Here is a 25,721-nt window from a genome sequence, read left to right as displayed (position 1 = left end):
GGTGTCTTTTTCATGTCCTCACATGCCCCGCAGAGCCCAACAGCTCTACCTTCTGCCATATTAGTTAAGCTAGTATCCCTCTGATAACTTCCCCACTGGGCAATTCAACGTCTATTCCACGTTGGTTCAGCGTAATTTCATTGAAATGACGTGGAAACAACGTTGATTCAACCAGTGTGTGCCCAGTGGGTCCTTTGGGCTGCGGTGGCAGAATATGACACAACCTGTGTCATATTGTACTATTGAGGACCAGAGATTAGTAGAACTGTCTAACATCATCATAACCACAAATGTAATTCCTTGTACACAACAATTCAAGTGCTACTTACACAAGAAAATGGCAAAGGATCCATTTGCTCCATATTGTGGTTTGCACAAACACTGATTTTGTTTCTTTTTGGCTCATTTAATTGAAATCAATTATAGTCAAACAAACAATTATACACCGTGTGCAAAACATTAAGAACACCTTCCTAATATTGAGTTGTACCCAGCCCTTTTGCCCTCAAAACAGCTTCAATTCGTCGGGGCATGGACTCTATAAGGTGTCTAATGCGTTCCAGAAGGATGCTGGCCCACGTTGACTCCAATGCTTCCCACAGTCAAGTTGGCTGGATGTCCTTTGGGTGGTGGACCATTATTGATACACACGGGAAACTGTTGAGCATCAAAAACAGCAGTGTTGAAGTTCTTGACGCAAACCAGTCCGCTTGACACCTACTACCATACACCCTTCAAAAGCAGTTAAATGTCTGTCATGCCCAGTCCCCATCTGAATGGCACACAAACACAATCCATGTCTCAGTTATCTCAAGGCTGAAAAATCCTTATTTAACCTGTCTCCTCCCCTTCATCAACACTGATTGAAGTGGATTTAACAAGTGACATCATTAAGGGATCATAGCTTTCACCTGGTCAGTCTGTCATGGACAGATCACGTGTTCCTAATGTTTTGTGCACTCGGTGTAAGGGACGTTATTGTTACTCAGAAATGATTTTATGTGGAATTTATTACCACTGTGCAGCACCTTTAAACACACACACACACACAGCTCAGTTAGAGAGAGCGGGAGAGAGGTAGTTTCATGTTGACAGTTGAGTATTTATTATAAGCAGACAGACAAACCAACACCCCTCCTGCTGTTACACTACATTTGGCACAGTGAAATAGTGTGACCAGGAACAATTTTACCCCGGGGTGCACATAGCATCACTACATCGCCTCTAACAGGCCTGCTATATGAACCACCTCTGTATTTAACACTGTACACTATACACAATTATTCTTAGAGAGTGTGTGGATGTGTGTGTGTGTGCGCCTGTGTGTGTACATAAAGTAGTGCACTATATAGGGAAGGGTGCGATTCCCTCCACTAGCTACTGTTGACAATTTACAAAACAGAACATAAAAAGGAAATATCAGTAGAAAAGCAGCAGGAACTAAAAGTCGTTTTGGCTGAGAGAAATGGCTTCTGGGAGTAGGGGGGGTACTATGGGAACGAAAGTCACAAACGCACACGCACGCACGCACGCACACACACACACACACACACACGGAGTGTGAGAGTGAGGTAGTCTGTACTACATTGAGGACTACTCATCTCTGATTGGGTGAAAGTAGTTGAAATGAACCAGTGGGACGCTGACGCATAAGCAAATGAAACAAACTGTACAAGCAAAACAATATTAACCAATCAAATACATCGCCAGTCAAGAAAAGAAACAATACAATACATATCCAGCCAAGAAATAAACACACCGATAAAATATATATAATCAGGGTCAGGCGGTGCGTTTCTTTCACATTGGAGTTTGCAATTTTGGGACTATTCTATTGGTTCCTTTGTACCAGACAAACCAAATAAAGCACAACACAGGTATTTTACGAATGTATTTGACAGATGTACTTGACCCAAGGTATAGTTTTTCTCACTACAGTGGACAGTAATAATAATAGTAACCAGTAGCACCGGTCCATGCTTCAGACTTCTCTACAGACACAACACTTTGTAACCAATCAACACAGGCTTTATACAACACACCTAAACCGTAGAGTTCTCAAGTCTGTATCTCTGCACAGAAAGAGAAGCCTTTAAAGTCCTCCTGGTTGATCTGCCTGATAACAGCCTCGTCTGTGGGAGTTAACACTGGGTCTTCTCTGGTGAAGTCCTGGTCAAAGTTATTCACGTCACGCCTCGTCTTCTACAGAGAGAGAAGAGAGAGAGAGAGAGAGAGAGAAGAAAGAGAGAGAGAGAGAGAGAGGAGAGAAGAGGAGAGAAGAGAGAAGAGAGAAGAGAGAGCAGGAGAGAGAGAGAGAGAGCAGGAGAGAAGAGAGAGAGAGCAGGAGAGGAGAGAGAGAGAGAGAGAGAGAGAGAGAGAGAGAGAGCAGGAGAGAGAGAGAGAGAGCAGGAGAGAGAAGAGAGAGAGAGAGAGAGCAGGAGAGAGAGCAGGAGAGAGAGAGCAGGAGAGAGAGAGCAGGAGAGAAGAGAGAGCGCAGGTGAGAAGAGAGAGAAGAGAAGAGAAGAGGAGAGAGAGAGAGCAGGAGCAGGAGAGAGAGAGAGAGAGAGAGAGAGAAGAGAGAGACAAGAGAAGAGAAGAGAGAGAGAGAGAAGGCGGAGTCAACCAGGAGACACGTGTTTGTGTGTGTGCAAGTTCGTGTGCTTGTGACTTACAATGCGTGGTTTGAAGGGGGGTTTGAGTCGTCTCTGCTCCAGCAGGGTCCAATCGATGTCTTTGAAGAATGAGTGTTTCTTAATGGCCTCGTCACAGCCCTGAGACAACACACACCCTAACCTCTGGGCTGGAGCCTTTGTCATAAACTACACACACGCACACACACACACACACACACACACACACACACACACACACACACACACACACACACACACACACACACACACACACACACAGTAAGGGAGATATCAGTACAGACACAAAGATGTTAGAGAAAGACAGAAAGAGCGAGAAAGAGAGAAATAGAGAAAAACAGAAAGGGAGATATCCGTTCACACAGATGTAAGAGGGATGGATGGAGGGATGAGATAGACAAAGGTGTATAATGATGGAGGGATGAGATAGACAAAGGTGTATAATGATGGAGGGATGAGATAGACAAAGGTGTATAATGATGGAGGGATGAGATAGACAAAGGTGTATAATGATGGAGGGATGAGATAGACAAAGGTGTATAATGATGGAGGGATGAGATAGACAAAGGTGTATAATGATGGAGGGATGAGATAGACAAAGGTGTATAATGATGGAGGGATGGTGCGTACAGCTCTGAGGATGGATACAGCCTCCTTGCTGAGCCAGACAGGGTAGAGGACATCGTCATGGAGGATAGACTCAAACAGATCGTCTTCGTTGTCTGCTTCAAACGGAGGCTGGCCAGCCAACATCTCATACATTAACACTCCCAGAGCCCACCAGTCCACTGATGGACCGTACTCCAACTCCTGCAGGATCTACACACACACACACACACACACACACACACACACACACACACACACACACACACACACATCATCGTTCGCTTTAACATCTGAGGCTTTAAAAACACCGTAGGGGGCAGAAATGTGTGTAACACTGGCGCAGCTCACCTCAGGGGCTATGTAGTCAGGCGTGCCACAGAATGTGGTGGTGGTGACTCCATTGATGATGCCCTCCTTACACATGCCAAAGTCTGCCAGCTTACAGTGTCCCTCTGCATCCAACAATATGTTATCTAACTTCAGATCCCTGAGAGAGGGAGAGAGAGAGGACATGGTTGCCACCAACAACCAAAAAACATAACACTGGTACAACAACAGCAGTTGCCACGATATAATTCTCATGTTGTGCCGGCACGTGTGGGCTGTGGTTCAAGGTCAGGGGTTAAAGGTCGGACGTTACCTGTAAATGACCCCGTTGCGGTGCAGGAACATGAGTGCAGAGGTAACTTCAGCGGCGTAGAAGCGCGAGCGAGCCTCGTCAAACTTCCTGGAGCGTTGGATCTGAAACATCAGGTCACCTCCGTTCACGTACTCCATCACGAAGAACAGACGGTCCTGGAGAAGCAGGGAGAGGGTTGGGGTGTGAGTGTATATGTGTGTGTAGTGTGTACCCGGGTCTGGAAGCAGCAGTAGAGCTGGCAGAGGTAGGGGTGTGTGCGTGTGTAGTGTGCAGTGTGTACCCGGGTCTGGAAGCAGCAGTAGAGCTGGCAGTGGTAGGGGTGTGTGTAGTGTGTGTGTGTAGTGTATACCCGGGTCTGGAAGCAGCAGTAGAGCTGGCAGAGGTAGGGGTGTGTGCGTGTGTAGTGTGCAGTGTGTACCCGTGTCTGGAAGCAGCAGTAGAGCTGGCAGTGGTAGGGGTGTGTGCGTGTGTAGTGTGCAGTGTGTACCCGGGTCTGGAAGCAGCAGTAGAGCTGGCAGTGGTAGGGGTGTGTGTAGTGTGTACCCGGGTCTGGAAGCAACAGTAGAGCTGGCAGAGGTAGGGGTGTGTGACGTGTGTACCCGGGTCTGGAAGCAGCAGTAGAGCTGGCAGAGGTAGGGCTGTGTGTGTGTAGTTTGTATCCGGGTCTGGAAGCAACAGTAGAGCTGGTAGAGGTAGGGGTGTGTGACGTGTGTACCCGGGTCTGGAAGCAGCAGTAGAGCTGGCAGAGGTAGGGGTGTGTGTAGTGTGTACCCAGGTCTGGAAGCAGCAGTAGAGCTGACAGAGGTAGGGGTGTGTGTGTGTGTAGTGTGTACCCGGGTCTGGAAGCAGCAGTAGAGCTGGCAGAGGTAGGGGCGTGTGTACATTTTAGAAAAGGCTGTTGCGCAGCAACTCACTGCCTTCCTGAAGACAAACAATGTATACGAAATGCTTCAGTCTGGTTTTAGACCCCATCATAGCACTGAGACTGCACTTGTGAAGGTGGTAAATTACATTTTAATGGCATCGGACCGAGGCTCTGCATCTGTCCTCGTGCTCCTAGACCTTAGTGCTGCTTTTGATACCATCGATCACCATATTTTTTGGAGAGATTGGAAACCCAAATTGGTCTACACGGACAAGTTCTGGCCTGGTTTAGATCTTATCTGTCGGAAAGATATCAGTTTGTCTCTGTGAATGGTTTGTCCTCTGACAAATTAACTGTAAATTTTGGTGTTCCTCAAGGTTCCGTTTTAGGACCACTATTGTTTTCACTATATATTTTACCTCTTGGGGATGTTATTCGAAAACATAATGCTAACTTTCACTGCTATGCGGATGACACACAGCTGTACATTTCAATGAAACATGGTGAAGCCCCAAAATTGCCCTTGCTAGAAGCATGTGTTTCAGACATAAGGAAGTGGATGGCTGCAAACAGAGATGCTTGTTCTAGGTCCCAAGAAACAAAGAGATCTTCTGTTGAATCTGACAATTAATCTTAATGGTTGTACAGTCGTCTCAAATAAAACTGTGAAGGACCTCGGCGTTACTCTGGACCCTGATCTCTCTTTTGAAGAACATATCAAGACCATTTCAAGGACAGCTTTTTTCCATCTACGTAACATTGCAAAAATCAGAAACGTTCTGTCCAAAAATGATGCAGAAAAATTAATCCATGCTTTTGTCACTTCTAGGTTAGACTACTGCAATGTTCTACTTTCCGGCTACCTGGATAAAGCACTAAATAAACTTCAGTTAGTGCTAAATACGGCTGCTAGAATCCTGACTAGAACCAAGAAATTTGATCATATTACTCCAGTGCTAGCCTCCCTACACTGGCTTCCTGTCAAAGCAAGGGCTGATTTCAAGGTTTTAATGCTAACCTACAAAGCATTACATGGGCTTGCTCCTACCTATCTCTCTGATTTGGTCCTGCCGTACATACCTACACGTACACTACGGTCACAAGACGCAGGCCTCCTAATTGTCCCTAGAATTTCTAAGCAAACAGCTGGAGGCAGGGCTTTCTCCTATAGAGCTCCATTTTTATGGAACGGTCTGCCTACCCATGTCAGAGACGCAAACTCAGTCTCAACCTTTAAGTCTTTACTGAAGACTCATCTCTTCAGTGGGTCATATGATTGAGTGTAGTCTGGCCCAGGAGTGGGAAGATGAACGGAAAGCCTCTGGAGCCATGAACCGCCCTTGCTGTCTCTGCCTGGCCGGTTCCCCTCTTTCCACTGGGATTCTCTGCCTCTAACCCTATTACAGGGGCTGAGTCACTGGCTTACTGGGGCTCTCTCATGCCGTCCCTGGAAGGGGTGCGTCACCTGAGTGGGTTGATTCACTGATGTGGTCATCCTGTCTGGGTTGGCGCCCCCCCTTGGGTTGTGCCATGGCGGAGATCTTTGTGGGCTATACTCAGCCTTGTCTCAGGATGGTAAGTTGGTGGTTGAAGATATCCCTCTAGTGGTGTGGGGGCTGTGCTTTGGCAAAGTGGGTGGGGTTATATCCTTCCTGTTTGGCCCTGTCCGGGGGTGTCCTCGGATGGGGCCACAGTGTCTCCTGACCCCTTCTGTCTCAGCCTCCAGTATTTATGCTGCAGTAGTTTATGTGTCGGGGGGCTAGGGTCAGTTTGTTATATCTGGAGTACTTCTCCTGTCCTATTCGGTGTCCTGTGTGAATCTAAGTGTGCGTTCTCTAATTCTCTCTTTCTTTCTCTCTCTCGGAGGACCTGAGCCCTAGGACCATGCCCCAGGACTACCTGACATGATGACTCCTTGCTGTCCCCAGTCCACCTGGCCGTGCTGCTGCTCCAGTTTCAACTGTTCTGCCGTATTATTATTCGACCATGCTGGTCATTTATGAACATTTGAACATCTTGGCCATGTTCTGTTATAATCTCCACCCGGCACAGCCAGAAGAGGACTGGCCACCCCACATGTACTCTCTCTAATTCTCTCTTTCTCTCTTTCTTTCTCTCTCTCGGAGGACCTGAGCCCTAGGACCAAGCCCCAGGACTACCTGACATGATGACTCCTTGCTGTCCCCAGTCCACCTGGCCGTGCTGCTGCTCCAGTTTCAACTGTTCTGCCTTATTATTATTCGACCATGCTGGTCATTTATGAACATTTGAACATCTTGGCCATGTTCTGTTATAATCTCCACCCGGCACAGCCAGAAGAGGACTGGCCACCCCACATAGCCTGGTTCCTCTCTAGGTTTCTTCCTAGGTTTTGGCCTTTCTAGGGAGTTTTTCCTAGCCACCGTGCTTCTACACCTGCATTGCTTGCTGTTTGGGGTTTTAGGCTGGGTTTCTGTACAGCACTTTGAGATATCAGCTGATGTACGAAGGGCTATATAAATACATTTGATTTGTAGTGTGTACCCGGGTCTGGAAGCAGCAGTAGAGCTGGCAGAGGTAGGGGTGTGTAGTGTGTACCCATGTCTGGAAGCAGCAGTAGAGCTGGTAGAGGTAGGGGTGTGTGTAGTGTGTACCCGGGTCTGGAAGCAGCAGTAGAGCTGGCAGAGGTAGGGGTGTGTGTAGTGTGTACCCGTGTCTGGAAGCAGCAGTAGAGCTGGCAGAGGTAGGGGTGTGTGCGTGTGTACCCGTGTCTGGAAGCAGCAGTAGAGCTGGCAGAGGTAGGGGTGTGTGTGTGTTTAGTGTGTACCCGGGTCTGGAAGCAGCAGTAGAGCTGGCAGAGGTAGGGGTGTGTGCGTGCCAGGGCCAGGATTCGCTTCTCTGTCAGGGTGCAGTCCACATCATCATCCTGCTGGATCACATCCTTCTTCAACACCTTCACTGCAAACACCTCCTCACTGCCTTTCAGCTCTGCTAACATCACCTGCAGAGGGAGTGGGGGGCGAGAGAGAAAAAGAGAGACTTTACACCTCCTCACAGCCCTTAAACGCCAGCTCTATCCCCATGTCCATTCTCCGTCCCTTCCTCCTCTTTCCCTCCTCCTAGGGCTGTTACGGTGGCCAGTTGAGTCACGGGAACTAGGGTTCTCCAAAACTGCACTCTGAAGCGGCTGATGGTCATTAGTAGCCTACCTGACCTCGCTAACGGCCAGACGCTAATGGCCTGGTACTCAGCGCTCTATTGTCCCTCTAATCACACTGACATCAATGCAAATACAATCAAAAATCACTTCAAACACTTCATCAGAGTTTGAGTAAAATCGGATCACCAGCTCCTCATAGCTGGTTGATGGAATTCAATTATCGTTCCTATAAGCACATGTTGTGCAATATTTCTATAGGTTATGCTATCTAATTGTGTGACAAAACAGAGTTTTGATGGCCTCCACTAAAAAGAGGAGGATCCCATCAGCGTTCTATAAGCTAGGTCTACTATATTCATTTCTCAACTGTCCTAATATTAAGCACGTGGCTTTGCTTTACAACAGAGTAGCCTACCTTGATGGCATGAAAATGGGATGTGGGAAAAGCTATTCAAGTGCATTTTTATTTATATATATATATTTTTTAAAGTACCTTTATTTAACTAGGCAAGTCAGTTAAGAATAAATTCTTATTTTCAATGACAGCCTAGGAACAGTGGGTTAACTGCCTGTTCAGGGGCAGAATGTCAGATTTGTACCTTGTCAGCTTGGGGATTTGAACTTGCAACCTTCCGGTTACTAGTCCAACGCTCTAACCACTAGGCTACCCTGCCCTGCATACAGATGACATGTATTTTTCTCCATCAGTAAATTGGCATTGTGTTGTGTGACAAAACTGAACATGTTAGACTGGCTCCTCCCTCGCCCTCCTTCTCCTTCTCCTCCTCCTCCTCCTCACCTTCCCAAAGCTTCCTTTCCCCAGGACCTTAATGAAACTGAAGTCTTTGAGCGTCCTCTTCACTGCTCCGTTCTCCCGCGAGGTAGAGGAGGCGTAGGAGGAGGTGGAGGAGGAGGGAGAGCCTTGCATCTCTAGCGACGTCCCCTGTTGTAGCCGCTCCAACTCGGACAGCTCTGCACACGCACACACACACACATAAAGGAAGTCAGACAACTCTGTGTCTTCGAGTATGTTTGTGACCATGTGTGTGTGTGTGTGAGCGTGTGTGTGTTTGTGTATTACCTTGCTGTGAGGGGGAGGTGAGGGGAAGCTCGTCTGAGAGTTCTGAAGGTGACTGGGAGTCCAGCCCTGGGGGTAACTAGAGAGAGAGAGGGGAAAGAGACGGTTATCGTCAACATTGTCATCGTTGCCGTCGTCAGTGTGTGTGTGTACCTTTTTCCTGCGCTGTGCGGTAGTGGAGATCTTGTCAGGGGTGACTCCCATTTCAGCCAGGACTTTGGCGATGCCTTTGGCATCCACCCCGCAGTTGGGAGCTACGTTGGCCTCACACCTCTTGTGGACATTCATCTTACACACTACACACACACACACACACACACACACGTCATAGTTAGGAGCTACATTATACTTACACCGTCTGTTGACAATGAACACCCACCTTGCATACTACCACACACACACACACACACACACACACACACACACACACACACACACACAGGTGCCATACCCTTGCATTGCAGACCCTGCCTCATTAGTCCCCATAGTAAAGATCCACAGTGGTCACAGAAGGTAGGGGCCTTGTAGTTGTGGTTGCTGAACTTATGAGGCATGTTGACACTAAACCTCTGGGCACCAACCTGGAGAAAGGGAGGGGTGAAGGAGGGAGAAGGGGAAGGAGGGTGGGAGAGTTAGGGAGAGTTTGGAGCTATGATTGGAATCTACACCTAGTATATAGGAGCATCTCTCTGCCCACAGTTATGCCCAGCGCACAGAGGAATTTAGGCCTATAGTTTATAATTGACAGAAGTTTGTGTTTCCAAACCAAATGACATCATGGTGGCCATAACTCTATGGTGCCCATGTTGACCAACAACAGTCCACAATACCTCCTCCGGTGTATCCTCCTGCTTCTTCATCCCGGCACATTTAGTGATGATGTGCTCATGGCAGCGCTTGTGGACCACACACGTGCACACTGCAACAAACACACAATTACACACTTCCACAATTGCACACTTTTAAGTGGACACTGAACAACACACAATATGAATACAACAGAAAGACAACTCAATAATGTCTCGATTCATTCTAGAATGCTCAGGTATCACTAGAACCAGCATAATAACGCAAGAACCCACGCAGAAAGACAGACACAGACGACTTGTACTCACCCTGGCATTGGTAACCCTGCTTTCCCAGTACCCCCCTATATCAAATCAAAGAGAGAGGGTGAGAAAGAGAGAAAGTTACCATTTTGTAGAGAAAACAGGGATATTGGCGGCAGGTAGCCTATCGGTTAAGAGCATTGGGCCAGAAACCGAAAGGCAGCTGGTTTGAATTCCTGAGCCAACTAGGTGAAAAATCTGCCGATGTGCCCTTTAGCAAGTCACTTAACCCTAATTGCTCCTGAAAGTAGCTCTGGATAAGAGTGTCTACTAAGTGACTAAAATATAAATACACTACATCCCCAAAAGTATATGGACACGCTTTCAAATTAGCGCTACATTATACAATGACATTCTAGACGATTCTGTGCTTCGAACTTTGTGGCAGTGGTTTAGGGAAGGCCCTTTCCTGTTTCAGCATGACAATGCCCCTGTGCACAAAGCGAGCTTCATACAGGAATGGTTTGTAGAGATCAGTGTGGAAGAACTTGACTGGCATGCACAGAGCCCTGACCTCAACCCCATCAAACTTCTTTGGGATGAATTGGAACGCTGACTGTGAGCCAGGCCTAATAGCCCAACCTCACTAATGCTCTTGTGGCTGAATGGAAGCAAGTCCCCGCAGCAATGTTCCAACATCTAGTGGAAAGCCTTCCTAGAAGAGTAGAGGCTGTTATAGCATGTCCCCATACTTATGGTCATGTAGTGTATTCTATGATAATTACTGGGGCTGATTTCTGAGCTGCTTAATCTGGGTCTCACCAGCAGAGGAAGCTCTAGGATGGAACAGAGGGCTGATGCTGGTGTGTGTGTATGTGTTTCTCACCAGATGAAGTCTCGGCAGTGTGAGCAGTAGGTCGGTTGCCGTAGATACGTAGCCATGAACTTGTGTCCATTAACCTGGTGAACACGCCTCCGGACGGCCCCCTGCCGCCGCCGAGGACCAATCCGCTCTCGGAACACACGCTCCTCATTCTCATTGGCTGCCGAGGCTAACGAACAGACAGGCAGCATTAAAGAAGGGTCCAATTCGCAAAATCCCAAATCCCTCCATGCACCATATTACTTATCCTGTACGATCTCCACCAGTGCCTAAGGGAGGTCAGGGGTAGGGGTAGAGGTTCGGGTCCGATTGTGGATTGGGCACACGAGATCGTTCCTAAAAGTACAGTATCTTTCTCCCTCACTTTCTCCGTCCTCCTCTACCTCTCTTTATGTCTTTCTGTGTGGGCACGACAACAAAGGACAGAATATGAAGAAATGTACATTTTCTTCTCTTCCAGTCCCATCGTTTTACCTCCATCCATCTCTCCCTCTCTCGGTGTCCCTAGGACCGAATTAGCCTTATGAGACAAGAGAACCACCTCCACTCCTCCTACTCTCTCTGTCTGTCGCTCTCTTGCTCTCTCTAGGTTGTCTTGCAGAGGTGGTTACTGTGTGTGTGTACAGGATGTGTGTGTGTGTGTGTGTGTGTGTGTGTGTGTGTGTGTGTGTGTGTGTGTGTGTGTGCATTTGTGCGTGCATTGTTGCGTGTGTGTGTGTGCGTGTGTGTTTGAGAGAGAAAACGAGAAAGTGGAGCAGCTAAACAGGCCATTACTGAGATCAGTGTGTTTTACATAATACATCATCCATCTGTTCACACACACCACACAGAGGGGCGGGGTTAGGCAGGTGTGAGTGATTGCCGTGGAGACGGGTGTACTATGAACTCACAGAACACTTACTGACCAATCACAGCACACACCCACAAGCACACGCAATCACAGAGGATCTCAAATAAGGAAAAGTGAGAGAGGAGTGATGGGGGGGGGGAAATGTATAGAAGAGCTCAACAACCAGGGTAAAGGGAGCGAAGAGGAGCGGGTGGTGAAGTAGAGGTAGAAGAATTATAGTAGGATACGCAGCAGAAGAAAGAGAGATGATGGAGGGAGGGGAAGGGAGGGGACGAGAGAAGGCCCCTGAGCAGCACAGAACAGATTGCAGAGAAAATAACTCCTAAAAATACCTCCTCTTTCTCTCCTCACTCACTCACCCTTCTCTCTCTCTCTCTCACTCACCCTTCTCTCTCTCTCTCTCTCTCTCTCTCTCTCTCTCATTCTTTTTGACTCTCCAGTTCTTGCCCATCCTTATATACAAATGTATTACAAATGAATAATATGCATATATTAGCATAAATTAGCTAGCTGAACTGGGAGGAAGTTCAGGTGTGAGGGGGGGTCAGGGTAGCAGCTGCACAAATTAACCAATGATTAAACGCCACAACATCTACATTGTCAGGCATCAGACTGCAATATCATATTGATCTAGTCACTGACATGTTGAGGGGGATCGAGAGGGGGAGAGAGAGAGAGAGAGAGTCAGAGCTTGTGTGAGACGGGGTGTAGGACAAAGGGGTGAGAATCGATTGAGAGTCACACACACACACGCACACACACACACACACACACACACGCACACACACACACACAGAGCTCTGCTGACTGGCCTTCCAACAATAGCCCTAGGGCTGGTGTCTGACCTCGCTCTCTATGGGTAGAACAGTAGGTTGTGGGGGGAGCAGAGGATGGTGGGTAGAACAGGAGGCTGTGGGTGAAGCAGAGGGTTGTGGGTAGAGTAGTTTTACCTTCAGTAGAAGATCCTGACAGATCGATAATCACATAGACCTTCCCCTCTGGTTCTAAATCAACCTGGAGAGAGAAAGACAGTCTGTTTTGATGTACAACACACTGTATGCACACACACCCCCACCCCCCCACACACACACACATACCAATGACATCCTGGAATAGTAGTATAGTCCAACCGTTTTGACGGAAATGCATCTCCAACATCCAGACATTCAAACACATATTGTTGAGAGGAGCACCTATAGCTCCTGGAGACAGGTAAGTGTTGTCAGTTCATTCTCACTGGTTTTATTACCCACACCAGGATTTGAACCTGCTTCTGTAACCTAGGCTACCTGCCACCCTTCATAGCGTCAATGGCAGCTGGCCTCACAAGTATTTTACATTTTCCAAGGGGAGGAGGAGAGAGAGAGAGTGATAGAGAGTGATAGAGAGAGAGCGAGTAGGAGAGAGAGAGTGATAGAGAGAGAGAGAGAGAGAGAGAGAGAGAGGAGAGAGAGAGTGAGTGAGAGTGTGATAGAGTGTGATAGAGTGATAGTGATAGAGAGAGAGTAGGAGAGAGAGTGATAGAGAGAGTGATAGAGTGTGATAGTGATAGAGAGGGATGGAGTGATAGAGTGTGATAGAGTGATAGTGATAGAGAGGGATGGAGTGATAGAGTGATAGTGATAGAGAGGGATAGAGATTTAGAGAGGGATGGAGTGATAGAGTGTGATATAGTGATAGAGAGTGATCGAGAGAGAGAGAGTGATAGAGAGGGATGGAGTGATAGTGATAGAGAGTGAGAGAGTGATAGAGATTTAGAGAGGGATGGAGTGATAGTGTGAGAGAGAGTGATCGAGAGGATGGAGTGATAGAGTGATAGAGTGATAGAGAGGGATGGAGTGATAGAGTGTGATAGAGTGATAGTGATAGAGAGGGATGGAGTGATAGAGTGTGATAGAGTGATAGAGAGGGATGGAGTGATAGAGTGTGATAGAGTGATAGAGAGGGATGGAGTGATAGAGTGTGATAGAGTGATAGAGAGGGATAGAGATTTAGAGAGGGATGGGGTTTAAATCCTTGGTTAAGCTCTGGACAGCAGTAGATCCTCTTACGCAACGCTCTGCCTGTCATACAGCAGATCTGCCACCACACACAGACACACAGAACAATACATATGTAGACCTAATATAAACACACATACACACACACACACACACATACAACAATATGGCTAAGTTAGAATCACACACTCAGAGACATTGCCTGGCTGAGACTTTAAGTACTTTACTGTCGCCATGGACATGGAAAAATTAGTTCACCTCATTAATCCGGTTAGCCAATTAGAATGCAGGGATACAGCCCTAGCCACACACACACACTGTATCATTGAGTGTGATCTGTAAGTGTCTGGTGTCTAGGGAACCTAAAGTAGGTTGGAGACTGAGGCCAGCATTAAATACACATCTGAGTTCTCACTACCTGACACACACACACACTGACAGTTCACACACACACACACACAAACACACACACACACCTCACGTTACACTTCCACTGTCTGCACCCCTTCCTGTCATCATCTCTCTGTCCCTCTTCTTCTCCCTCCAGTTTCAAATGCTATTTATTAATACAATCACTTTTTAAAAATCACAGTGAAACCCCAATAACATCATATTAAAATGACATGCATTGTTACTGATGACTAGTACATCTCGAGATATAATAGGGAAATTCATTAGTGGGTACATGTGTAATAATGGCAACAGAAATGTTGATACATTGTTTAAATAGATCAATTAAAATGTCTGAATAAAGATCCATCCTTTCCCTCTCTCTGGAGAGTTTGGGTTCGATGACAGCCTCCAACATCAAAGACAAATTCTCAGAATTGAGATTTCAGCATTTTCAGCAAACACACACACTTATATACGCACACAGAAAGAGAGTTTTCAAATTTCACCCTATTGCTTCCCTTTCACTAAGGCCATATATGACACATACTAGATACACACACACTAGATACACACACATACACATTGTATTGTTGATCAGGTTTCTTTTCCAGTGCCTTTGTGCTTGTGAATGCACTGGCCCATTTGTGTGTGTGTGTGTGTGTTTACAAGGGCATCTTAAGCCCAGTCTGGCCTACTTCTACAGAGGGTCACTGAGGGGCGTAGCCAGTGATGTCACTGCCCGGCAACCATCCAGTTATTACCCAGGAGGCCATAGTCAGTGATGTCACCACAGAGACAGAAGAGGAGGGGAGAGGGTAACTAGCTGTAGCAGTACAGAGAGAGAGTATTGACTTGGCTGGCTCTTCAATAAAAACTGATCGATCATCAGAGTGATCCATTGATCTGTACACTTTGACCTCATACCGGTTGACAGAGCAGGACAGGAAACCCTGGGGGGTGTATGTGTGTGTGTGTGTGTGTGTGTTACAGTGCCTTCAGAAAGTATTCACACCAAGTCGTGTTACAGCCTGAATTTAAAAATGATTACATTTGGATTTTGTGTCACTGGCCTACACACAATACCCCTTAATGGAATTATGTTTTTAGAAATGTATTCAAAATGAAAAGCTGAAATGTCTTGAGTCAATGAGTATTCAACCCCTTTGTTATGGCAAGCCTAAATACATTTTGGAGTAAAAAATGTGCTTAACAAGTCACATAATAAGTTGTATGGACTCACTCTGTGTGCAATAATAATGTTTAACATGATTTTTGAAAGACTACCTCGTCTCTGTACCCCCACGCATACAATTATCTGTAAGGTCCCTCAGTCGAGAAGTAAATTTCAAACAGAGATTCAACCACACAGACCAGGGAAGTTTTCCAATGAAGGGCATCTATTGCTAGATGGGTGAAATGTAAAAAAGAAGAAATGTAATATCCCTTGGTGAAGGTATTGATTACACCTTGCATGGTCACTACATGGATGATCACACCCAGTCACTACAAAGATACAGGTGCCCTTCCTAACTCAGTTGCTGGAGAGGAAGGAAACCTCTCAGGGATTTCACCACGAGGCCAATTGTGACTTTTACAGAGTTTAATGGCTTTGATAGGAAAGAACTGAGGATGGATCAACAACATTGTAGTTAATCCACAATACTAACCTAAATGACAAAGTGAAAAGTAGGAAGCCGGTACAGAATAAAAATGACAAAACATGCACTAAAGTAAAACTGCAAAAAATGTCCTGAATACACATCACTGAGTACCACTCTAAATATTTTCAAGCATGGTGGTGGCTGCATCATGTTATGGGTATGCTTGTCATCGGCAAGGACTCAGGAGTTTTGGGGGTTATAAAGAAACGGAATAAAGCTAAGCACAGGCAAAATCCTAGAGGAAAACCTGGTTCAGTCTGCTTTCCACCAGACATTGGTAGATTAATTCACCTTTCAGCAGGACAATAACCTAAAACACAAGGACAAATAGACACTGGAGTTCCTTACCAAGAGGACATTGAATGTTCCTGAATGGCCTAGTTACAGTTTTGATTTGAATCAGGTTGAAAATCTATGGCAAGACTTGAAAATGGCTGTCTGGCAATGATCAACAACCAACTTGACAGAGCTTGAATATATATATTTTTTTAAATGTGCAAATATTGTACAATCCAGGTGTGCAAAGCTCTTAGAGACTTACCCAGAAAGACTCACAGCTGTAATCACAGCCAATGGTGATTCTAACAGGTATTGACTCTGGGGTGTGAATACTTATGTAATGAGATATTATATTTGTGTATTTCATTTTCAATACATTTACAAACATTTCTAAAAAAACAGGTTTTCACTTTGTCATTATGGGATTTTGTGTGCAGACAATATCAATCCATATTGAAATCAGGTTGTAACACATCAACATGTGTCATAAATCAAGGAGCATGAACACTTTCTGCAGGCACTGTACATACTCACCAGCCCAGCCCTCAGCAGGCCCCCTCAACCTCTACACGTCACACACAGGTACGGACAGACACAAATGTTACGCAATTCATTTAGCCTGTGTGCCACAAACTCTGTTAGCCTGCTGAGCTAAAGCCTATGCATTAGCTTGAGGAGCTAACGCCATGTATTAATGTTTCAGGCAAGGATAGTCATGATTCTCACACACACACACACACACACGTCTTCCTACCCAGGCCTGGTAGTGCGTGCTGCCGTTCTGCAGAATGTCCTCCAGCTGTATGGTGCAGTTAGCCACAAAGTCGTCATATCCGATTGGTGCATCATGGAACACTGACATCTCCAATTTCCGTCCGTCCGTCATCTGGGCTGTAAAGTCCTACAAACAAAAATAGACTAGAATAATATATATTTTGTCCATTTATATCCAACTGGCCAGATTTACACCAGCCACCTTCTGCCCATTAGTCTGCCTCTGTAACCTTTAGCCCTAAACTGAAGCGCATGATGAGTTCAGGTGTTTGTGTTGGGCTGAAGCAAAAGTGTGCCACCAATGCTGCACTGCCCTGGAGAAGTGGATCTGGTACAGTACCTGGTTCCATGCAGGTGAGTTGCTTCTGTTCTTGGTGCAGGTCTGTCCCAGGTGGATCTGGTCCAGGTTGAGGGTGAGGTAGGGGTCCAGGAGGAATGAGGATGAGTTCTTCCCCCCTGCATGGCGGAGTGCCCAGGGGGTGGGCTTCAAATCCACCGCCTCACACACACGCACCTTCAACACCCCACTGAACACTGGCATGGTGGCGTGTGTGTGTGTGCAGATGGTCTGTCTGTCTGTAAGTCTGTTCTTTCTAACTAGTCACCATATTAGATAGGTAATCCTACATCCCAGAATCCATTCAAACAGTCAGACATTTACAACACACTGTCACAGATACACACACATAGCCTACACACACTGCCTCACACACACGGCCATGTTAAAACGTAAACATGGGTAAAAACACCCCTCTTCGCTCTTAATATAGTCTATAGAACACACCCCACAGTCAGGTACCAAGCCCGCTTGCGCCAAACCAGGTCGGGCCAGACGACAGACGGTGCCCTCTGTTTGTTTACAGTCCGTCCCGTGCAGATGGCAGAGATAGAGAGGGTTGTCGTTATTACGAATAACGACGCTATAGAATAGGTCTCGGTGGTGGGAAGAAAGGAGAGAAGCCCGATGATGAATCACAGAGAACGGCTCCGGTCCTGATCATCTGATCAGAGACTGTACCCGGTAGAGCAGCTGCTGTCCCGGGCTCAGGGCGGGGGAGGAGACCTAAGACATCCGCGATCCCTCCACCGTGTCTCGTGCCGGCTGTAAGCAGCTCGACTCAGTAAACAGCTCCGACAAAATATGTCTTGAACAGCACTGGTTCTTTTCTTTCCCGGGATGTCTGTCTGCTTATCCGGTGGGTCCCACGGTTTAAAGTGCTAACCAGTGACAGGCTATCGGTCCCCCTCAATCTGTCTGTCGTTTTCCTCTCTCTCTCTCCTATCTCTCCCTGTGCGCGTTCACCCGTTTCTCCAGCCAGCAGCGGTTTCCCAGTGTGAGCGCGAGCTTCAGGAAATGCGCAAAACGCGTCAGCCGCGCCGCTTGCCTTCTGCGCCGGATAAGGGATTGTGTGTGTGTGTTTGTGTGTGCAAGATACCACACCCAATATGGTCAATCAGACAGCCTCTCTGCCCAACGAAACGATACACACACACACACACACACAAACGCGTGTAGAAGAGATGGTTCGGTACACTGATGAATAGCCTAATGGTTTGGCTTTAGCTCAGCGGACTAACAGTCTTGTGGCGCACTGACTGCGCAGACAACCACGGTTCAAGTCCAGTGGTTTACCTAAGGACACAAGAGTGTGTTGATGAAAGCTTGACTGTGTCCTTGCTATGATGTCATACATTATATCCATCTCCGTGTTGTCAGTGATGTCTACTGTCATGCGCGCGCGCGCACACATATATATACACACACAGGGAATCCGCAAAGGGCTTTTAGTTCATCCCATCGCTGTTGGATGAATTTTTATTTTAAAATTTTAGCCTATTTTCATTTTTTGCATGCAGGGATAGGCTATTGAAAGCAGTTGGCTAACTCCGCTCAAATGTAGCCTACTCTGAACATTTCATGACTCTGGGACCAAGAAAATGTAGGCCTATTTGAAATAGCTTCTGAAGTTTTATAATTGTATATTCGTTCATGGAAAAATATGGCCGTTTTTTTGATTTCCTGAAAATGTTCTGTTTTGGAGATTAGATTTTCATCTGCCAGCGATGTAAATGACCAAGGACATTCTACTGGAGCCATGCATGTGTGCAGTTGCGACCCGTCATTAAGGGCAGATGGGTTTGAGCCCCACATTTTAAGCAACAAAAAAAAAGAAATACACTACCGGTCAAAAGTTTTAGAACACCTACTCATTCAAGGGTTTTTCTTTATTTGTGCTATTTTCTACATTGTAGAATAGTAGTGAAGACATCACAACTATGTAATAACACATATGGAATCATGTAGTAACCAAAAAAGTGTTAAACAAATCGAAATAGATTGTAGATTTCAGATTCTTCAAATAGCCACCCTTTGCCTTGATGACAGCTTTGCACAGTCATGGCATTCTCTCAACCAGTTTCATGAGGTAGTCACCTGGAATACATTTCAATTAACCTCTCTGCGCACCGAACCCGTTAGCGGGATTAAATTCGACAACATACGGTGATCGCTACATAAATAGTCTTTTGTTTGATAAAATCCATTTTTATAGCCTAACACGAAACATTTTGTGAACCGCTTGTGTCGTGAATTCCGTGTCATTCAATTTTCGACGACACATTCGATGTAAATACACACACTAAACGTGACTTTTCCAGTCATGTTTGGTTTCATTGCAATCAACTGGTTGTTTGTAACAAAACCAAACGTGATGGGTCATTTCGCGGGACGTATTGACTGAAAGAAACCGATTTGAAGAGAACAAGTAATGACATCATTGTGCACCAATGATATGACCGCTGTTTCATTGATTGACTGTATTTTAACCCAATTACCACTGATCGTCTTGAAATCTAGCTGGGTAGATAGCCAATGAGCTGAGGTAAACGGCAATATGTAATGTTTGTGTTGGAAGACCAACCCATGTAGTAAACTCCGGCGTAAAGAGGGTCATTCGCCATTGAAGATTCATACTGGAAGGAGCGCATGTTACGCACAGCACTATTTGGTAAAGCGCATCTTCAGCGGTTTATATATTACTCAGTATGGCGACTAAGTCAGGGAAAGCTAAATCTAAGTCTAGATATACAGATGTACACACAATTTTAGAAAAAAATGATCGGGAAAGTGAGACAGAGATTGTTGGAGGACGATTAATTTAGCTAGCATAGCTTTGATTCCCAAATGGAGGAATATTTTTTGAACGGAGAGGACATCGTTTTGGACTGGTAAGTTCTTATCATGCTAATGCCGTTGTTTGAAATTAATAATAATATTATTTGTGATTTTTAAATTTTTTAGTAGCAATATATAAAAATTTAATGAAATGTGTAAAGTACACGTTGGCTATACATTGTGGGTGGGGTATGTTTGTATGTATGTGTATGACCCATAGCCTATGTTTGTATGTACATGTATGACCCATAGCCTATGTTTGTGTGTGTATATATACATATTGTGGATTAGAGAGAGCATGGCCGAGATGCGTGTTTCTGCCGCTCCACCCCACCCCACCCCCACATGAAATAGCCTATTTGAGGCTGTTGAGGGGAGGGCAGGCCCACAACAATGGCCAAAGTGAAATGGAGACAGTAGATACAGCTGGTCTGTTGTAATATAATAAAGACAGTAGATCTAGCTGGTCTGTCATAATATAATAGAGACAGTAGATCTAGCTGGTCTGTCATAATATAAATGAGACAGTAGATCTAGCAGGTCTATAATAATATATTCAACCTTATGTTCCCTGTACTCTATATATATCTGTTTATTATACCTGTTGATACAGGGCTCATATGTGAAACTATTCTAACTGAACATTTTCTTTCACAGTGACACTGACTCCGAATGGGAGCCCCCAGTGCCAAGGTGTCCATCCCCCACTGAAGCTGGTTCATCCAGCCGGACACCTGTTGCCTCAGTGCTACTGGGGCATGGACCGCAAAAAATGTCCCCATTCCAACTGCAATAAAGGACTACAACAAGAGCATGGGAGGTATGGACCTGTCAGATGCGCTGATAGGCTATTACAATGTTCTCCATAAGATGATGAAATGGTACAAGACATTCTATCATTTCATCGACATTGCTGTGGTGAATGCATTCATCCTACACAAGGAAATGGCTAAGAGCTGTGGAAAGCCCCCCATCTCACAGCTAGCCTTCAGCTAGCTCCTCATCAAGGAGCGTGCTGGCTACAGCACCACTGCACCACGTTCTGGCCCCTCTACCTCTGTCACTTCTGCTCCTGAAGTGCTCCTGAAGTGGTGTTCATCTGCCCAAATTTATTTCTGCAGGCATGGATGTGCCTTAGGGCCAAAAGGGCACAGCATGGAGGCGTCGCTGTGTTCTTTGCTAAATGAAGTCCCCCATCACCTGCACCACATGCTTGGTGACCCTCTGCTTTACATCAGAAAGAGACTGCTATGGCACCTGGCATCAGCAGCACAATATTGAGTAGAGGACTGAGGGTCTTCCAAATATTGAAAGTGTTATTTTGTAAATGTATATATATTTTTTATCATGTTTTTTCTCCATTTTTTGGGGTGTGTGTTAGAATACCATTTTGGTATTTTGTATATAGTTATTCCATTCAAAATGTATAACTTCACCAATTTGGCCACTTGGGTACATTTGGGCTACTTGTGTGGGACACCTGGGTGACTTCATGATAAATGTCATGTAGCACACTCATTTTGGAAGTTATCATTCTGAAACTTTGCACAAGTACTGTTGCCTTCTTATGTTTTTCACTGAAATTGTCCCCATTATGAAGAGGTGACTCCGGGATGCTGGCCTTCTAGGCAGAGTTCCTCTGTCCAGTGTCGGTGTTCTTTTGCCCATCTTAATCTTTTATTTTTATTGGCTAGTTTGAGATATGGCTTTTTCTTTTCAACTCTGCCTAGAAAGCCATCATCCCGGAGTCACCTCTTCACTGTTGACGTTGAGACTGGTGTTTTGTGGGTACTATTTAATGAAGCTGCCAGTTGAGGACTTGTGAGGCGTTAATATGTGTCACATATCAGTTTGCAAACAATGTAAAAAAATATATATATATCATTGAGTTAATAAAGCCGCATACAAACATGGTCTCTTTTTTGTTTTATTGATTAAGGCAATACCAAAATGCAAGTGTTTCAGCCTAGCTCGGTGCTTTCTGTGGTGATAGTGCAGAAAATACGGAACGTTGCACCGTGATTGGCCCAGTGTTCTGTCACTCATGGGGACACTACTTCACCGCCAAGTCTAAGGGTGGAGCTAGAAAATTCAAGCCGATTGGGTGCTGCCATAGAGTTACATTAGAAGTGCCCATCCAAGAAGGCTCAATGTCATTGGCCACAGATAAAATGACGTCAAATCACATTATATCTACAGTAGCTTTGATTGGACTGTCAACATCATACTTTCAACTTCTTAGCTAGCAGTCATCATCATGAATCAAGTTGACAATCTACTGGCAAGTCCTTTTGAATCCTAAGAAGATAAATAATGAAGAGAAAGTAAAGATAAAATGTATCAGTGGACATAAACATTACACAACCAGTTGGAAATCGCAAATTCAACAATGAGAGGTTTGGAAGGAATCAGTGGCTAACCTCAAGCATTGCAAAGCAATCATTAGCCTGCTATTCAGTGTAGTGGCTTTGTGGTCCCAAGTCTAAGATTAAGGGTCTATTTTCAAAGTTTAAAATGATAAACATTCAACATTGGACATGCTGTCAATGAAGCATGATTTGTGCCGCGCTCAAAACAACTGTTAACTCGGAACTGCAAAATCTGACTTTAGTGAGTTCAGAGGGGTTGGGTTAAATGCGGAATACACACTTCAGTTGAATACATTCAGATGGACAACTGACTAGCTCTCCCCCTTTCCCTTTCACTTTTCCTTTCAAAACAATTGGGAACTCGGGAAAAATTAGCTATGACTGGGAAAATACTTTTTGAACTGTCATCCAACTCGGAATTGTAAATTCGGAACTCAGTCCTCTTTCTAAAGCTTTGACCTGAAAATCACTGACATCATTATGATTCAACCTTTTTTTCCCTGAGTTCCCAGTTGTCTTAAAAGCACCATAAATCCAGAGAACGTCAGACTTTGATTACAAAGTTTGATGACAAAATTTGCTCACGGAGGACAGCCACGCCACCTTCCTGTTCAAGTGAGCACAGCACAACAAGGCGAGTCCAAAAATGTATTGTATGCTGCTGCATAAATTATGTAATATATCAGGGAGGTATGTATACTGTAGCTAAGACAGTAATACTAAGTGTATGTTGTGTAGTAAGCTGTTAGTAGCCCATGTGCCTCACACAAATAATTTGGTCTATTTCACCTCTTAATTTTGCCTACTGTTCTGACTTGGTGGTGTACATGTAGCCTATAACCTTTTTAGAAATGTAGTAATTGAATATTGTAAGAGCTTTCACTGGCTGCTTAATTGTCCCCTATATTTATCCTACTGTTCTGACTTGGTGTACAGGGAGAACCCCGTAAGAATGGCCCATGTTCTGAATTCTGTCGCTGTACATTTCAAAAGTGCCAAACAAAGTTATATTGACGAAGTCCGTCTGTCCTAGCTCGCTCATTCATTTCTTAATCAAAATTATGGTTTGCCTCTTATCTGATTGATGTCCCCTTATGCCATAGTTAGTACATTTCAATTGTCAGTAGAAACCACATTTGTTTAAGCAAGTCAGCCATATCAACTATTTTTTTGAAAGGCAGTAAATGAGGCTGAATTAACTGTTTCACTACCAGACAAGGCTCTGCTGATAGCCAGGTGTAGCAGTGGTAAGGTGTTGGGACAGCTTTATGCAGGCCCTAACAGTTTGTGGGCACCGTTATAGTGCAATTCATGTATTGTTTTGTGTTGTGTTGTGTTGTGGCTTTGCTAGCATACATCCCACATTTGTTTTATCCCCAGTGCATTCTACAGTCTGTTGTCTCCATCTCGTGGCCACAAGGAGGAAGTGCGCCTGGGAGAATAATTACTTTTTAACCTCCTTTTGACCTCCTTTTCCGCAGCAACAGGTAAACATAATCAATGTAACAGTTTAGCTTCCGTCCCTCTCCTCGCCCCTACCTGGGGCCTGTTGCACAAAACTAGGATAAGGGATTAAGCCAGGATATCTTGGTGATCCTGGCTCAATTGATCCGTAATCCGGTTGCACTAAAGATGGATAGGGGGCAGGAGGATATGTTATGGTATAAATTACCATGGAGATTTATTCTGTGGAGCTAGCCTGCTCCAGACCAGGCTAAATTCCAGGATCTATTTAATCTCATCCCTAATGTCAGTCAGCAGTCACCACAAATGGAAACCAATAGTTATTTCACTGCTCACTATACATTGTTATCACATATAACTAGACCCACTGTTATTATTTAAACGTTTGTGATCATTAATTTCAATGATTTTGGATAAAAAATGATTTTTAGATGATGTTGCTATCATTAGATAATTTACAGTTTCCCATAGACTATAAGGCTATATATAAAATGATAGAATATTAGGGCCACAGAGGGAAAAAAACACAAGTCATAATATTGTAACCAGTTGTTTTAAAGGAGGACAGTTGTTAAAATGACAGATGTGGGGCATTTCGTGAAATTGTACTTCAGTATGGTTTCATAAACAAAGACATGCTGATGTGCCAGAATATTAAGTATCACATTGTCATAAGTATCAAAACTGTAAAAACAATATGTAGCTTTTCTGCAGAAAGAACCAGCCTCATAAATTTATGACTATATCCTTTTTCTTCAGTGTGGCCCTAGTACTCTGTCATATAAACAAATACACATTCCATATGAATATAAAAACACAATGTGTAACATTATGTTCCTTTATTGAATAAGGACAAAACAAAGCAGGTAAACCATCAGCTCCTTTGAAACTGAAGTCACAGTGACTCTACAAGATGGAAAGCACAGAATCCAAGCATATTATACAAAATGATACATACACATTCAAAGGTCTGTATATAACACACCCTGCATGTCTGCACACTAAAATAAATGCAGGACAAATCCATACACATCAACTGAACAGACAAATGAATGGATGCAGTAGCCTCCCTGCAGCCTTGTATTACACACAGTATACCGCACAAACATCATAAGAGGCCAAATTCGTCAAAAACGAACCCAAAAAACCCAAATTCCTCTGCCACCGCAGGACATATTTAACCAAAATTGAAAGCACACATACTAACTAAAATAATTCAACACATATTGGTCCCTCAGCAGCCGACCACTGTCGTCATCAGGGAAGATTGCCGGATTGTCCCAGTCCATGGCTGGTGGCACTCTGGGGGCCCTCTCCTTCCTCAGGCAGGCCACATTGTGGAGGACAGCACAAGCCACAGTAATATCACATGCCCTAACAGGGCTGACCCTTAATTTGTGAAGGCAGTGAAAGCGTGCCTTCAGGAGGCCAAAGGTCATTTCAACTCTGGCCCTGGTCCTGGCATGGGCATGGTTGTAGGCCTGCTGTGCTTCCTGGGAGTCTGTGAAAGGTGTCAGGAGAAAGGCTGGCAGCCATACCCCTGTCTCCCAGCAACACACCAGAGAATTCACCTGTCAACACAAAATCTCATCATTACTACCTCATAAACACAGTGATATTCTTGACACAGCCATGATGGTTATAAATAGGGTTGTGTGGCTTACCTTGTGATAGGCACTGATAGATTTCAGAGGCCCGAAAGATTCTGGAGTCATGGACTGAGCCAGGCCATTTTGCCACAACATTGCTGATCACACAGTCAGCATTGCAGACCATCTGAAATCATAAGATGAGGAATATTACACCAATCAATGCACATCACTGGCAATGCAGAGTGTTCGT

At 45.0% G+C, this 25,721-nt stretch overlaps 1 protein-coding gene across 1 annotated transcript; it reads right to left on the bottom strand.

The window, feature by feature from the left end:
• Nucleotides 1-1,081: 1,081 nt before the first annotated feature.
• On the bottom strand, nucleotides 1,082-18,254 carry LOC115144077 (protein kinase C epsilon type-like). The gene is made up of 16 exons (XM_029684772.2): nucleotides 17,212-18,254; nucleotides 16,852-16,998; nucleotides 12,715-12,778; nucleotides 10,918-11,083; nucleotides 10,098-10,132; nucleotides 9,813-9,901; nucleotides 9,434-9,563; nucleotides 9,136-9,278; nucleotides 8,986-9,061; nucleotides 8,704-8,876; nucleotides 7,572-7,745; nucleotides 3,901-4,055; nucleotides 3,609-3,747; nucleotides 3,282-3,470; nucleotides 2,673-2,819; nucleotides 1,082-2,202 (listed from the first exon to the last, which is right to left on the bottom strand). The coding sequence occupies exons 1-16, from the start codon at nucleotides 17,410-17,412 to the stop codon at nucleotides 2,059-2,061; spliced, it is 2,172 nt and encodes a 723-aa protein (XP_029540632.2). The 5' UTR covers nucleotides 17,413-18,254; the 3' UTR covers nucleotides 1,082-2,058.
• Nucleotides 18,255-25,721: the final 7,467 nt, after the last annotated feature.

The sequence above is a fragment of the Oncorhynchus nerka genome, linkage group LG16 (genome assembly GCF_034236695.1).
Source record: "Oncorhynchus nerka isolate Pitt River linkage group LG16, Oner_Uvic_2.0, whole genome shotgun sequence".
NCBI lineage: Eukaryota > Metazoa > Chordata > Actinopteri > Salmoniformes > Salmonidae > Oncorhynchus > Oncorhynchus nerka.
The sequence above is the reverse complement of the archived record's forward strand: the minus strand, read 5'-3'. Positions and strand labels throughout refer to the sequence as shown.

Bases quoted from the DNA above. Each gene is read 5' to 3' on its own strand.
- LOC115144077 (XM_029684772.2), bottom strand. From the start codon at position 17,412: ATGCCAGTGTTCAGTGGGGTGTTGAAGGTGCGTGTGTGTGAGGCGGTG. The intron at 7,746-8,703 runs GTGAGGAGGAGG...CTCCCTCTGCAG, and splicing joins GGAAAGGAAGCTTTGGGAAG to GTGATGTTAGCAGAGCTGAA. The intron at 2,203-2,672 runs GTAAGTCACAAG...CTCTCTCTGTAG, and splicing joins CCCCCTTCAAACCACGCATT to AAGACGAGGCGTGACGTGAA.